The 16,890-nt window shown below is 45.1% G+C and overlaps 1 protein-coding gene across 1 annotated transcript; it reads right to left on the bottom strand.

Moving 5' to 3' along the window:
- Positions 1–1,252: 1,252 nt before the first annotated feature.
- Positions 1,253–15,455, bottom strand: zgc:113337 (uncharacterized protein LOC503741 homolog). Its single transcript, XM_049015749.1, has 8 exons — positions 15,317–15,455; positions 13,128–13,212; positions 12,906–12,981; positions 12,286–12,606; positions 11,244–11,573; positions 9,520–9,804; positions 8,993–9,094; positions 1,253–3,407 (listed from the first exon to the last, which is right to left on the bottom strand). Coding segments are annotated over exons 3-8 (1,110 nt in total). The 5' UTR covers positions 12,976–12,981; positions 13,128–13,212; positions 15,317–15,455; the 3' UTR covers positions 1,253–3,405.
- Positions 15,456–16,890: the final 1,435 nt, after the last annotated feature.

Raw genomic sequence — 16,890 nt, 5'->3', positions numbered from 1 at the left:
CCTTTAGGAATCTGTTGTGATCGTCCTGGTCAACATCCTTACCTGCCTCTCCTCTAATCTACACCTACTGGACAAACCCAGGAAACACTTCAGTTCTGTCCTGCCCCTATATACCGACCCCTCTACAATAGTCAGTTCTGTGTGATCTGCACATGCCCAGATATAAGGATAACGTTTGGTGCATGACGTAGGCTGCCGTATTTTAGCAAGCCTAAATCACATTTTTGATGTGATCGTGTCATTTCCGTAACGTTTAAAGGGACATTAGCTACAGTGGTAACATACACCTTCTTGCATGAACAGTGGATAGAATGTTTTTCTTTACCCATCATGCAGTTATATAAGGAGCCTAAATGAAAAAACAACAGCAACATGAAAGGCATGGAACAAACATAAAATGCAGACTGAGTGAGGTGAGAAGAGCAAACCTTTCCTGTGACGTGGTACGGCAGTCTGCCGGCGGTGTAATATGGTGTGTATCTGTGGTTTTAAGTTTCGCAAATACCCAGCAAGGGGTGGGATGTCGCACAGGCTCAGTGGAGGTGGGGGGTTTGAGGTGCAGAACCTTCACCTTCTTTGCATACATGGCTTGTACCTGCACCACAACCCCTCGAAAAGTCACCAGAGTCTTCTTGGCTTGCAGAGTAAAGGAAGCTGAAGAACTCAGGGTATGATTTGAAAATGATTTGATCGTCTGTTTTTCTAAGGTGGTTCTGGTCTCATTTCGTCATATGGAAAGATCTTCTAGAAAGACAAAACATAGTTCTACCAACGGTCACCAGCAATCTTACTGCTGAAAAGACAGAAAGTTTGGGGGGGGGGGGGGGGCGATGAAATATCTAACATCAAAGATGGAACAGAGCAATTACAGGAAATGTGCATCGACTTCCCTGACAAATCACAAGAAACACACTTTTTTTGTAAAAGAAACAGATGGAGAGGGAGCGTAAGGCTTGGTGTCCATACTAGACTCAGAAGGAATTGCCAGGATCTGACAGGACTGGGATGTGCAGCAGCTCCTCGTGTCGAATTAACTGAAGAAGAGGAGACATGGACTCAAAGCATCAACATCAAAACCAGCATCATCCTTATATCTCTACTTTAACCCTCTTAAATGAGCATGAATCTGATGTGATGCTACTGTTTGCAGAAATGAATATCGTTCTGGGCAAGATTCACAGAGATTAAGCCAAATATAGAAAAAAAAAAAGGATTTTCCATATCCAGATTCACAGCACAGGGGTAAAAAATATTTGGGTATTAGCGCTTTTAATTGCAGTTTTATTTCTGTTAAAAACATGGGTAAATAAATTAGCATTTATTTTTTATACACCTGTTATATTGTCTTCTGCATTTTATTATTTCTCGAAATAAGGACAGAAACGTTACTTTACACAGCATTTAAAAAGAACATTTCAGCGGGTCAAAATGCAGCATGTTTCATAAATGTATGTACTGCTGTATCTCTAAATAGTGTTTCTCTTTTCTGGTATGTCAAATGAAAAGTAAAATAAAATGCAATGCAATGGACATAATATCGATCATGTTTACAAATCTAGTGTGATCTACAGTAAATTTGTGGACTTGCCATAGTATTTTACATCGTGCAACATCTTTACCATCTACATTGGCCAAGGGGCCGCTAACCCTAAGCAGCATGTGTGTGGTTAATAAACATCACATGACCTTACTGGTGTGGTATTGCTATCGCACAGCAATTACAAAATAACTGATAAAGTTTATCGGATTAACTGAGCACTACTCCACACACAATTTTGCAATCCTTCAGCAGGTATAACTTCTTTCTGGCTCACCTCTTCATGACAACAGAAGCTAGTTGCCGGGAAGTCTGCGCAACTCTTGTTGGAATACGGGGTACTTTTCCGGAAAAGACCAGGGGTGAACAGCTGGACTTTTTAAGATACACGCAGACACAGACCTCATTGCAGAAATGCATCACAAAATCTCCCCGCCAGTATACAACAGGTGGCGCTGTCTGCAAATATTTCACCACGATTCTCCTTTTCCTAAAGGTGCTGAGAATTGACACAAAAATTCTGTTCCAACAGATTTTCATTTTGTATGATTTAATATGACTATAATTTATCGTTTGACCAGGTGGGAACACAGTCAGTAGTCTGGACTTAATTCAGCTTTGACATTAGAGCCATGCTCAATTGAAATCCCTGGCAGAGTTAACATCAGAAGAAAGTGTGATGGCAAGTGGTACAGAACATGAAAAGGTACGAGGGCTGCCGTGCTGCCTGTTTGCCGCGAGTCGTCATGCCTGTAACATCATCTTACTACTTACAACAAAAAAAAGTTAAAAAAAAAAAGTGTTCAAGACTTTTCACATGAAGTTGGAAAGAAGTTCACCTACAGGAGGACAGAGAGTTTCCCCCGTTTTATTGAAAAGTATTTGGAAATTGAAACCAATATGGAAATAAATATAGCTTATTTTTCATTACCTATAGTGACCTAAGAGTCCCTTCTCATTCTATCCTTTTACAGTCCACTTGTCATTTCAGTGAAACGGAAACAGTAAAGTTCCCAGCACTGGTTATTTTCTTAGCTGTCATCAGTGTCCCTTGAGCTGCCGCCAAAGATATGTCTGCCTCCAACAGACTAAAATAAACTCCGTGACTAACATGCCTATCCTCTCGAAGAGTTTAGCGGAGATCATGCGGCGATACCGAAGCGACCAAGTATAATTTCAGACACAATCGACGCGCATCTGTTCCCGTACTGCTCAGGACGAAGTGAAATCCAGTGAAATGAGTTTTGTGTTAGTAAATGCAAGAAGTATAAGGAGTTCTGCGAAAGCAGATCACGTGATCTGCAGAGCACATCTTGGCCTGCTGCACGTTCTTTGACTGTCTATGGTGGCATCTCCACCAAGAGGGTGAGCAGTAGCTGCTCTTTCCATGAGGCCACTCAGGACCACCAAGCCAAACAGGAAGCCCAGCCCTATAGATGCTATAATTTCCCTTCACATTGTTTTAAACTCTGACTGGAGCTGAATCATGCAGAACAGAGGAGTTTGTAATAAACAATGCATTACAGCACTATACGTTTCAGTTTTCGTCTTTCTTTTACGAATGATTGTTGTTCATCATAGGATTCCAACTCACCAGAAATGAGAAATCACATCAGGCCGTAGACGACATATACATACAAAGGAGTAAAATACAGAAGTTCTCGGGACTTCCAGGGATGACTGATGCGTCGCCCTGACGGCACAGGGGACAGGTTTCCGCTGTGTTGCCCTGCAGGGAAATGGTCACGCCTGGTACTTCCTGAAGCACGGTGCATGGGAGGGGAGGGGGGGGGCGCCTCGTGTCCGCTCAGGCTTTGCGTTTAACGGAAACTGTGCCACTGGAACCTCAGCATCCGGGAAAATGTAACCTCTATGGAAGAAGAAAGATCTGACTGAGCACTGGTCTAAATCAGCCTGAAAGGGAAAGAACAGGAATTATGAAACAATATCCATCTGTTTTCTATAATTGTTTGTCCTCATCAGGGTCATGAGGGGTCCAGAGCACATCCAGGAGCTTCTGAGCACAAGGCAGGAAATAACACAGGATGGGGTGCCAACCCATCACAGGACACACTCACACCTATGGGAAATTTGGCAACTCCAATGTGCCTCAGCATGTTTTTGGACTGTGGGGGGTGGGAGTACCCACAGCAACAACACAGGAGAACATGCTAACTCCACATACATGGAGCCATGAACCCAGATCCCAAAGGTGTGATGTGACAGCGATAACCACTGCACCGCCGTGCCACCCCCATAGAACAACATTCATCCTCAAAAGGCAACAAGAAATCCCTCAGTTCAGACGTACACCCAGCTCATATTTTATATTCGATCTTATTCAGGACAAGCAGAAAGAATTTTTCAGAAAGTGGGTTTTGGACAGAGCCCAAGGATGTGGACAGAGACCAATTACGACACGTTGGTGAAATCATATAACTGTACGCTTCAAAGAATGAAGTCTCATAAATGAAGTCTCGTAAATCGTGCCGTGTGAGTAGCGCCTCCACGAAGAGGCCGAAGTAGAATGGAATTCTCACCACTTCATTTCGCAGTGGTCATCGGAGCTACTGAATTACAGTGTGACTATGACCAGAAAGACCATAATGATCCATCACGAACGAGCCCTTGGGTCCTGCTGTTACTCCTTCACTCTTTCTTTGACTGAGTGTCCATCCACGCAATCGACCACATGAGCCTGGGCTGAGGGAGCAGCCTTTATATCTCTGTAATAACAGCTGCTTGGGGCCCCTGGCTGTTACCCAAAAAGGCAGAATGGAGAAGGGAGGACGCTGTGGCTGTCTTATGGGACCGGCATGCTTTTTAATTTGTAGTAAACCCCAAATTACATACTCAGAATAGGCATTGCTATTTTTAAAGAGACAAAGCTGTGGCAACTGAGTTTAGTGTTTAGTCTACTCAAGTCTACATTCAGTTAACATTGCAGACAGTTTAATTGTGTGTATGTATGCATACGCTCCATGTACAGTCGTGGTCGAAAAGTTTTGAGAATGACACAAGTATTGGTTTTCACAAAGTTTGCTGCTTCAGTGTTTGTAGATCTTTTTGTCAGATGTTTCTATGGTATCCTGAAGTATAATTATCATTTCATGAGTGTCATAGGCTATTATTGACAATTACGTTAAGTTTATGCAAAGAGTCAATATTCGCAGTGTTGGCCCTTCTTTTTCAAGACCTCTGCGATTCACCCTGGCTGCTGTCAATCAACTTCTGGGCCCAATCCTCACTGATTATAACCTATTCTTGCATAACCGATGCTTGGAGTTTGTCAGAATTTGTGGGTTTTTGTTTGTCCACCCGCTTCTTAAGGATTGACCACAAGTTCTCAATGGGATTAAGGTCTGGAGAGTTTCCTGGCCATGGACCCAAAATGTCGATGTTTTGTTCCCCGAGCCACTTAGTTATCACTTCTGCCTTATGGCACGATGCTCCATCACGCTAGAAAAGGCATCGTTTGTCACCAAACTGTTCTTGGATGGTTTGGAGAAGTTGCTCTCGGAGGATGTTTTGGTACCATTCTTTATTCATAGCTGTGTTTTTAGGTAAATTGTGAGTGAGCCCACTCCCTTTGCTGAGAAGCAACCCCACACATGAATGGTCTCAGGATGCTTTACTGTTGGCATGACACAGGACTGATGGTAGCGCTCAGCTTTTCTTCTCTGGACAATCTTGTTTCCGGACGCCCCAAACAATCAAAAAGGGGATTCATCAGAGAAAATGACTTTACCCCAGTCCTCAGCAGTCCAATCCCTGTACCTTTGGCAGAATATCAGTCTGTCCCTGATGTTTTTCTTGGACAAAAGTGGCTTTGTTGCTGCCCATCTTGACACCAGGTCATCCTCCACAAGTCTTCGTCTCACTGTGTATGCAGATGCGCTCACACCTGCCTGCTGCCGTTCCTGAGCAAACTCTGCACTGGTGGTGCCCCGATCCCAAAGTTGAATCAACTTTAGGAGACAGTCCTGGTGCTTACTGGACTTTCTTGGGAACCCTGAAGCCTTCTTCACAACAACTGAACCTTGGTGATCCAATAAATGGTTGATTTATGTACAATCTTACTAGCAGCAATATCCTCGCCTGTGAAGCCCTTTTCGTGCAAAGCAGTGATGACTGCATGTGTTTCCTTGCAGGTAACCATGGTTAACAGAGGAAGAACAATGATTTCAAGCACCACCTTCCTCTTAAAGCATGCAGTCTGCTATTCTAGCTCAATCAGCATTACAGAGTTATCTCCAGCCTTGTCCTTATCAACACTGTCACCTGTGTTAATGAGAGAATCACTGAAATGTCAGCAGGTCTTTTTGTGGCAGGGCTGAAATGCAGTGGAAATGAGTTTTTTGCGATTAATTGCAATTCATCTCATCACTCTTCATGACATTGCGGTGTATATGCAAATTGCAATCATAAAATACTAAGGCAGCAGACTTAATGAATATTAATATTTGTCTTGATCTCAAAACTTAGGCCACAGCTGTAGTATAGAGAGCATCATAATGAGTTGGACCTAAACTATTGCAAAGTTTGGGATTATGACTGTATAGTAAAACAATATGTTGACAGAACCCTTCTGCAGTGGTCAACATTCAGTTAGAATAAGCAACTCTTGGCTTTAATTCACTAGAACTCACCTCTGTTACTGTATGTGAGGTTCACACAAGCCCACAAGGGCTGTCTAACCCAAATCCACAGTCGTTTATATCGTACACCACAAAGGCTCGCCACAAAACCAGGGGAGACCACTGATTACCTGGGCATCTTCTGACTGTCTGCAGCTATATCTCACACTACTTTTCAGGCCTCAGATTATTCTAGAGTTTGTAATTATATCTTGGTGGAGACTCTCCATTCATTTCTATGGGGAAAACTTTAATCCCAACATGACGACCTTAACCCCCACCCAGCCCTAACCTTAACCATAAGTAACCAATCAAAATACACGACTTTTGGCACTTTTACTTTTTTGATCACATTCACAGATTTTTATAAAACTGAGGTTTATCCAAATGGGGACCTGAAGAAGTGTCCACAACAGTAAGGAAGTCTCAGGTTATACCGCACTTTGGGGACATTTTGGTCCCCAAATGTGATCTTTGCAAATCCACACACACACACACACACACACACACACTAGATGAAAAACAGAATGTGTAAAAAGTTTATCGTGTGAGGCTGAGAGAAACATGGCAGGGAAAAATCAGATTGAAGGAGGATGTGGCATTAACACAGACAGGATGCACAAGGTGGTTAGGGTTAGGGTTAGGGTTAGGGTGTTCCCTGAGGATGGAAGAACCAGAAGCAGAGATGTAAGAGGGGACAGGGATCAGGACAAAGCAAGCTGGGAACTTGGGTGGTTCCCCCACAGTGGAATGAGCTGCCAACTACCTCCGGTCATCAGACTCCATCTCTACCTTCAGTTCCATTGATTCCTTTACTAATCTGATGGTTCTTTGAACGCTCTAATGTTGCACTTACTAACCCTTGACTGGTTCTTATTAGGGTCTTAGATTATTACACGTTATTGTGTCGTTGCGTAGCTGTTATGTAACTCCTGCTGTACTCCTTATACTGTACCTGGGCGTTCATTGGAAGATCAGCATAGCTACACTTATGCCTAGATGACTGCTGGACAGCATGAATGTTTGCAATGTGCTATTTGTCTCGCTTGTACGTTGCTCTGGACAACAGCATCAACTAAAAATGTAAATATAAGAGAGGGATGTCGGAGGTCAGGAAGCAAGAAATGTTCAGAGGGATCAAATGGCAAGGAAAAGAAAGAAGGACTTGGACTGAGCAGAAAGACAACAGCAGGAAACAGACAAAGAGCGAGCACTAAAATCTACAGCCAAGCTGTTATTTAAACAGCAGTACTCCTTAACTGACAGGACATTAAGGTTGGACTGCAGATCACGGAGGGTGTTTTTGATAAGAGTGCAAACCCAGTTCCTTGAGCATGACCAAAGGGGACATAACAGAAGGCAAAGCTCAGAGTCATGTTAAATAAAATAATGACTTGTCACCCTCCACAGTCCTCCCCAGCTGGCCTGTCCTTTTCCTGACTTATCAGAAAGAAAACATGAGGCTATGTCCGCTGTGGATCCGGCCAGTCAATGTGTTTTAATCCACACACATGCACACACACACACACACACACACATTGGTCTTCCTATCTAAATGGGGACCTTTTCCCATTTCTATGGGAAATTTGTAATTGCACTAAGTCGCAGTTTAAAAATGAAGTTTTAACTTGAATTAGTAGTTGTAGGCATGAAAATGCAGTTCGATGAGGAAGACAGGATCACTGAGATTGGGCAGTGTGTGGCTCTGTAGGATAAGCCTGCCTGTGATCGCAAGGCTGCCCGTTAAAATCCAGTGGGTGGCAGAATAGTTGCTCACCATTGGGCCCTTGACCGAGGCCCTTAAAACAGCTCCAGGGTTACTGGATGGTAGCTAATCCTGCACCCTGAACCTGATCAGAATCTTTACTGCCACGCGACTGAGGCCGGTGGATGTTTTTGTCGACACAGCTTTGCTGCCTTTGGAGACATGACAATGGAGAGGTAACAGGTACAGGCAGAATATAAATAAAGGACAGAAGATACACAACAGAGAGGGGTAAATGCAGGACACGGTAAATACAGTGATTTACGCAAATTTAAGAAGAGAAGCGTTGAAAATTGCCACAAGCACAAGTTTCATTTCCAGTTCCATTTGCAACTCCAATGTACTGGTACATATGGCAAATAAAATATAATTTATAAAAAAGATCACCCCCCCCCCCACAAGCCACAGTGCTAAGTGAACCATTAACCCCTGGCTGCGCCCCAGTAAACATTTAGACGACAAGCTTTCCTGTGAGAATCTGCCGCACTTTCATGCTTGATTAAATCACGCTGTCACTGTTCCCATGACTTACGGGCTGAAGTCCCACCAGCAGAGCCATGAAAAGACCACAGAGAGGCTTTAGTTTGGACCTTTCCATTCTGTCAAAGTCGAGGACTTGACCTCAAGTCTGCCTCTAGAGAAACTGCAGCCTTATATATATATAACTGGGCTATGAGAGCATGTAGAGGTCTTCTGGGTTTAGAATCAATAATATGTGGATGTGAGCTGTGATGTAGAGCTACCACCTGTCTCTGTACTGTAATTTGGTCAATAACAACCAGACACTAACTGGCATTATACCTCAGTCCGGTCTAATGACTACTTATGCATTGTACTTATACAGTGACCCAGAATCTGTCCAGGAAATGAAGGGCAGGCTACACCTACCGAGGGCAGGACGTTAGCTCATTTGAGGAAACTCTATAAAATTGCTGTTCTGATTATTTTACTTCCTGGAGGCTCTTTCAAGGGCACGTCCAAACTCACAAATACCCATCTCTAGCCAAGTGCCCCCCCCCCCACTCCAGTTAGCATACTCGCAGTCATACTCACAGTTCTTGCGTAGAAAGCACTTCCACAAGCAGATGCAGAGGCAAACGAGGAGCATAACGGCCAAGCTGATCACCAGGATGAGGATTGTAAGGGCCTCCCCCACTGAAACACGAACAGCAACATGGTGAGGTTCTCCCCAACTCAAAGTCTATTATTCCATTAGTTCTAGCAAGTGTATAAGACAAAACATGCTGGTTAATTGTGGGACATCTGTTTGCTTGGTGAATAAAATCACTGAAACCTCAAAATCACGGACCAGTAAGAACCACCAGGTTAGTAAAGGAATTTAATCCCGTAGGAGGTTGAAATACTGTTATTTGCAGAAATATTCGCTTTCACAGGACGTCTTTGTGGACAGCACAGTTTACACAAGCTGGGCAAACTAAAACCCACTGCTGCCACATTTGCGAGGACTCACACGTCTATGGCAACAACAAGAAGACATTCAAGCTCAATTGAAGTGGGAAGAGCGACTCGGGTCGTGTTAATAACGAACTGAATTAGCAACAAGACCACCTGAAACTCACTCTTTGTGTTCAAGGGGATGGAGATAGCTGACTCCAGGCCCCGGTGGTGGACCAGGCACTTGATTGATCGGTCATGGAGCAAGTCGGACCGTAGGGAGAGGGTGCTGATAACCAAGGTGGTGCCATCGTCCTGCTTTAGAGACAGGACGCTAGCTGGGCCCAGGGTCTTGTTGTTTCCCTCCACGTTCCAGGCAATCATTGCGGCTGGCCGAGCCACTGCGCTGCAGTTTGCCTCAATCACCCCCGCCGATGTGGTTTTATGGGTAATCTGGGGCTTCGGCAACACTAAGGGGAGAACACGGTAACAAGAGAGAAATCACAGATGCAGTAGAGTTGGAGTAATCGTTGATCAGCTGACAGTGTCCAGCTTTAGGAAAATTGACTCCTGAGGAATTTGCTGGGATATAAGTTATAAGGTGTTTTGAGGTTTCCTCTTTTCACAGAGAACGTTTTCAGCGATATGCAAAATGACTTTTTTGTTTCATTCAACCACAATATAGAAGTCGGTTCTTGGCTGGAACTGCAGGCCAAAAAACTCAACCCAAACAAATGTGACGCATGAACCCTGAAGAATTTTTTTTGCAGAATAATTTTCAAACATCCTACACAAATTCAGCTGGAATTCTCACAAGTTTAGGGCATAAACTGATTTGGTAACAATCTCAAATATTCATTCCAAATGGCGTTAACCGTATGAGGACTAATGAACTGATCTGAAAACAACTTCAACTGCTCGTTGCCAACAATGCTAACTATTCAAGTACTAAAACAATCAGGATTGGTGCCCAGAGCCAATTGTCTTCCATGATTAACTTTACAGAGGCAAAACCCTGAAGGAATAAGTGTAAAAGGCCTCCTCACTCCAGGCAGCCTTTTTCCATAGCGGCTGAGATCATACCCCCTACTTGCTCACGCCTCCACTACGGCCTATTTTATCAGCTGCATCTTTCCGGAGGTGGAATCGCTGCAGCTTTGGTGACAAACAATCACGCTGCTGTTTGGCCGAGGCTCCGGCTCAGGGGCCCAACAGAGGAGCGGCTGTTTGCTGGGAACACTGGGACAGTCACGGTGTGTGCCACAGCCTGTACTGGCAGGCCACCCTCCACAATCGCCACTTTGACAGTGCGGACACCACTGAGCCCTCCCAGCTACCACACATGGCCGCACTGACGCCCTTTTATGGGTTAAACCACAGAGGCGTAAGAAAAAACCTCCGTGGCCCCATAGGCCCAAAGCAGTTATTATAATTACCACATTGGACAATGTGACTGTTACTGTATTCTCGTAAGTCATCATTTATTTTCATTATACATAGTAACTTAATAAAACTATGACAACTCGCTCCCCAAGGGAGAAAACCGCACAGTAAAGTGTGATAAACTGCAAAACGTAGCACCCTTCACGGCCGTACGAGAGTTCCGGCTCTCGTGACGTCACAATCGACATATCGAAGATGGTGAATATGTTAATCACTTCCTCCTCCTTTGCATGTGCGCTCATTCGCGGAATGACCGGGGCCTCCTGGAGCTGGTCCCAGCCTTTCCAGAGAAACACACCCACCAGAACACCCACGCACGCTTTCTTTTTCCCCTAAATGACTTCCTGGAGTTATCTGGTTTCGATCAAAGACTGTGGACAATGAAGCGTGAGTCTAGCACGTAATAGTGAAATTTTCAGAAAAGGCAATGAGACAGGCTGTCCCCCCCCCCCCCGCCCCGAGTTACCATAGATAGTGAGGCAGACCACGGCACTTCTGACTCCCTCGGGGTAAGCGTGGAATTCACACGTGTAGCAGCCCTCGTCCTCCGTCCTGACGGGCTGGAAGAACAAGCGGCTCTCGTCCAGCGTGCGACTCAGGCTGATGCGGCCCAGCAGGGCGTCCAGGATGATGGGCTCCCCGTGCTTGTTGAAGGAGGCCACGTCACTGGGGTCCCCGCGCTCCCCGGCCTTCGTCCACTGCACCTGCTGCACCCTCCGGGCGAGACCGTAGCGACACGCAAGCGTGGCCTGCCTCCCGCTCACTGCCGTGTGGTTCCCGTCCGGGGTCACCTTGGCTGTAACCCCACAGGAGAAGGACACATGGATCAGATGTGCATACCTGCCAGGCACACAAGTCTGTATGTGCATTTCTTAGCCTTTAGATGGTGCCGTTATTTAGCCGTAACCCATAAGTCTTGCAGCATATTTGTTTCATTTCCAGGTAAAAAGAAAAAAGAAGGTCTATCCTACCACCCTCCTGCAAATCTGCTGCTCTACCTGCTATACACAGTCCATTCCCCACATTTTACTACATTAGTATTTAAACGCAGCTTGGTCATTGGTGGAAACTTCCCGCAGCCCACTTCCTGTTCCTATAGCAATGAGGCATGCTGGGAGATGGTGGGCAAACGTGTAATTTGTTCTCTGAAGTCTCAGTGGCTTGTGCCACATTAGTTTGATGCCACTGATTCATTTCCTGAAACACTGGACAAAGCTTTCACACAAGATCGGTACCCATGCCTTTTAAATCCTTCACGAGAAGAACCAAAACAATAATTTATGGACTCTTTAGCCACAGCAAACACATAGCTGGTTACAGGAAACCAAACCGCCGTGCCCAGCTGCAGTCATCACAAGAGACTGAAGTCTGAAAGGAAACCGGTGTTTATACAAGTATGTTTTCAGCCTGGAGGTTGAACCTGAGCCAAAGATGGCAAAATATTTCTACTTCAACTACTCTTCTGCTGCTGAAGTTAGCTCTAAAACTGGAAAATCGGTGGTCTTTACCTGTGAGGACAAGGCAGGTCTGGGCTTCCTGGGAACCAGTAGGATACACATCAAAGATGCACGTGTAACAGCCCTCGTCCCGCGGACCCGCCATGGAGATGGTGATGGCGCTGGAGTCGCGGGTGGCAGACGTCAGCGACACGCGTTCGGGTTCCACGGCACTTACAGAGTGCCGGGAGACGTAGCTGAGGACGGTGACGTTACGGCCATTGACCCAGCGCACCTGCTTCAGCACCTCGGACCCAGAGAGCGCCAGGTTGCAGCGCAGTGTTGCAGGAAGGCCCACAAGAACCTGCACATGAGACTGGGCGCTAACCTTGCCTGGGAAGAATGTTTGCACACCCAAGTGTTAACAATCCACAGAAAGCAGCCATTTCTCCTTATAACGTCTTTAGCACCCATCCGCTCATATCGATTCCATGCTGACTAAAGTCCCATTCGCATGGGATTAGTTTTACCTGGGGGCATAATGTACTGTAATTGAAGCAATGAGCAATGAGGTCCACCATGTTTGACATTTGACATATTACAAGCCTCCAGAGTAAAAATTCATTCAATTTTTATTGTGTTTAATTGGTCAGAATGGGGCTTAGGAGAGCAGAGTAAAAGTCAAAAGGCACCTTCTGAGGAAGACACTATTACCAGGAATACACAGAGCTGGAGACATCGTCGCACGGGTGACTTGCTCATGCTGGCCTGTGGGGTACAGTATGAATGCAAAGCGCATGCCGTTAGCATCCTTAAAGGGGGCTTCTAATGTACCGACACCACAGCAACCTGCACAGGACCGAGACTCCCTCCAAAACTGCACAATTCTGCAGCTCCCCCTGCAATTCACTTACGCCACTGACATCCGTCACGAGGGCGGTGCTCAGGTGTTACACTGATGCCATCGTACGTCCTGATCTCATGGCCCAGGGGTGGTATCTGTCAAGACGATACAGTTCCTTTGTTTTCCACTTCAGCAAAGCACAAAGCATCGTGATGACAGTCAAATCAGCCTGATTTAGATTCCGGATCGGCACAGAAAAGTGACCTTTCCAGTGTTTCATGTCATGTTAGGTCAACTGGGTCTTTATTGTCACACTACATACAATCCACAGCATACAGCAATATTTACTGTATGTATGAAGTGCAAAGACTATAAACAAGACAACTGCAACACATAAGGGAGAAGGGACAAGGGGAATAATAGGTAATGCATATAAATAAGTACCCACACAACATAACAGATACAGTGGTTGTTGTAGAAGTTAAGGTGGCATTCCAGCAGTCATGCATGCTGCCTGCAGTATAGCATAGGTAACAGTTCTGAAGCTAAGCTGTTTTGGGCCTGGCCAGTATTTGAATGGGAGACTGACACGGTAAGCTGGGTTGTTGGTGTGACCCAGATTAGTGGAGCCCAGTGCAACGATAGGGACACTGTGCTATAAAAAGGGTTCTGTCTTTTGGATGAGATGTAAAACCACAGCACTGACTGAGGTCATAAAAGATGTTTAGGTATCCTTTGAAAGAGTAGGTGTGGCACCCCGATGTCCTGGCTAAAATTCCCCGATGTGGCCCTATCAAATCCAGTCTCCTAATCATCCCCTGTGTCTAATTGGTGAATCCTCTCTGGCCCGTTCGCCACCTTAGCTACTGCGTGGTGAGTGTACTGGTGCAGAATGACTGCTGTTGCATCATTCAGGTGGGTGCTGCACCAAACGGTGATGAAGTGGCTCTCCATTAGTTGTGTGAAGCGCTTTGGGTGTCTTAAGAAGCTATATATAAATGTAACGTTCATTTAAATAATACATTTGATGGATATGACACAGATGAAAGCAGCGAGTAGCCAGTGCTGGTGGTTAGGCAGGTTTATAACAAGGCTGGTAAAGAGTTTCCCAAAAACCAGTGGAAACAGCTGACAGTATGTCTACATAAGGACCCCCGTCTGCCTGCCTGAAGGGCAGATCCTAGGCGGCCGCAACACAGCTGGGCTTCACAATCATCCATCACAGCACAGCAGGATGTGAACCGAACTGCTCTGATCTCTCTAAAGCTCCAGACTTTAATGCTTCAGTCGAGGCACAGAAATCACATTAAACCAGGGAGAGGAAAAGGAGCTTTGCGATAAACAGAAACACCTGCCACGACACCCCCCATTAAAGGACGAACAGAGGCACACATGCCCAGCTCCTGTGTGCCAGTAGCAAGGAAAACGCACATAAAAACTGCTCTGAATGCTTCATTGGCCATCCAACTTAACATTCTCACAGCCAACCAACTGGGCTTTATGGGAACAGATATACTGATTCCCCATTTATCAACATTACAGTACTTTAAATAAATATTGTTGGAGATTACTAGGGATTACTAGGGGAACTGTTGATCATATTGGTATTCAGCCAGTGAGCAGAACATCAACATTGTGCTTTTTAAAGGAAATTCCTTAAGACTGGCCCGTGACCAGAAATACACACGCACCCATTGTGACAACACTCATTTGGAAAATTATATGCCTATTAGTATACAGTAAATATATCTCAATGTAATGATGACACCGCACATATCAAATAAAAGCGACCAGATACAAGGGTATACAAGTTTGATTAAAAAATTTAATATAAAATATATAAGTATGGCCATATATCAAGGTATCCTACATTTTGAAATCGGTTTGGGACAATTAAAATAAAGTCGTTTTAGTGGAGAAAGTAATAAAAATATGGTAATGTGAGTACAAGACATTTTAAGATAAAGTACATTATTACACCTATATATGTCCGTAACTGAGCCATGCATATGAGTAAAGCCACAGCGAAACAGCTGAATGGGAAAACAGCCCACAGCACATCGACAAACACCGATTAATAACAGAACTTGGGTGAGAAATTGCTGCAACTGATCGAACAATTGTGCCTTGTGCGTTACAGTGATATGTCTAAATGATGCGTATAAACGGGGCGAGTATTTCCCAAGTATCTCCGAATGCGTAAATGTATTGTCGGGATTTCCGTAAAAACAAAAGGAAGCAGAAGTGAGCAGTACTTACTGTGCTGGGCGCTCCGCGGCTTTACGCAGGACATGCCTCGGAAAAGCGGCACCAGCACCGCCGGTCCGCTGGGCTTTTAACCGTGGACGCCCGCCCATTCCGCTGCGACAGCGCCCACCTGCCCGGGGCTTAATTCTTATATACATCGCACATGGCTTTAAATTATACAATTTTATGACGTTTGTATTAATAAATTAATAATTTGCACGTCTTTAATGTTGCATATTTTCAAAATCAGGGCACAAAAGAACTCCTCAATTATGCAGATATGAAAACAGTTGTTTTCTAGGGTCGCCCTGTCCCGTATACTGATATTACTTGGGTCGCTCATTAACCTCTTCTTTCTGTTTGAACGAATTTTTAAGTGAGCAAAAAGATATCGGCAACTGCACATTTTCGTGCATGTCCTTGTCATCCGATTTATCACGTTCAATTCATTCAATGAACTACTTATGGCTCAGCTTTTAATATCGTTCACGAACGGCATTGGTGAACTACTAACTACGGACCGTGCAGTTAAAGACAGAGATACCCTCTCTATCGCCACCCAATGGCGTAATGATGCACATACGTCCGAGAGAGTCTGTCTGGCTAATGTAATCTGTATTATATTATTACCTTTGTTTACTTGGCGGGTGGGTGCAGTAATAGCTATAGCAATGTTATTCCACCAGACCAGAAGAGGGCAGATGTGACAAACATAAATACAAGCAGTGTATTGAAAGGGGAACACTTCTATAAACAGTTTCACAATGTCCAGCAGCTTGCAGACCATGACAACGTTCCACTGCTGGTCACTGTGCCGTTCCACCGGCACACCTAAGTGGCCAAAGAACTTTTCCACAAGCTTTTCTCCTGTGGTCTTTGCGCTGGAGTGCATTGTCCATGTCAGGTGTTCTATGATGTTGACGCACAGGTATATGTTAAAGGTGACCACTTCATTCATAGGCGCCCCATTGATTTCGAGGGGGTTGTAGTGCTTCCTCGCTACGTCCACAAGGTGGGTCCAAGCAACTAGAGGATCTCCATCCATCCATTATCTGTAACTGCTTGGCATAGAAAAAACCCTGGATAGGACATCTATCCATCACTGGGTACACTCACACATACGGGCAATTTGGCAACTCCAATTAACTTCAGATTAACCAGAGAACCCAGAGGAAACCCCACGACGACACGGAGAGAACATGCAAGCTCCACACACGGAAAACGGGCAGAGAATCTAACCCAGGTGCCACAGGAGGGACACAACACGGCTAACTATTACGCCACCATGCCACCCAACACCTCATATAATAAAAGAGTGGCTTTGGTTTCATTATTTGGTGTCTTCTGACTGATTTTATTCAGGGGAGTTTCTAGTTATCGAGAAGATCAGGAACAAAGTCGAGACTCTTTTTTTTCAAGGATGATGGCGTGTGGCTCTGTGGGCTAAGCCTGTGTGCCTGTAATCAGAAGGTCGCAGGTTCAAACCCAACCTCCAGGTCCTTGAACAAGGCCCTTAACCCCCAGCTCCCTGGGTGCCGCTACGTGTGGCAGCCCTTTGCAGACAATTTCCTCTATGAAAAAAGAGC

Source organism: Brienomyrus brachyistius, chromosome 1, assembly GCF_023856365.1.
Source record: "Brienomyrus brachyistius isolate T26 chromosome 1, BBRACH_0.4, whole genome shotgun sequence".
Classification (NCBI taxonomy): domain Eukaryota; kingdom Metazoa; phylum Chordata; class Actinopteri; order Osteoglossiformes; family Mormyridae; genus Brienomyrus; species Brienomyrus brachyistius.
This window is presented reverse-complemented; position numbering and strand designations above follow the sequence as displayed.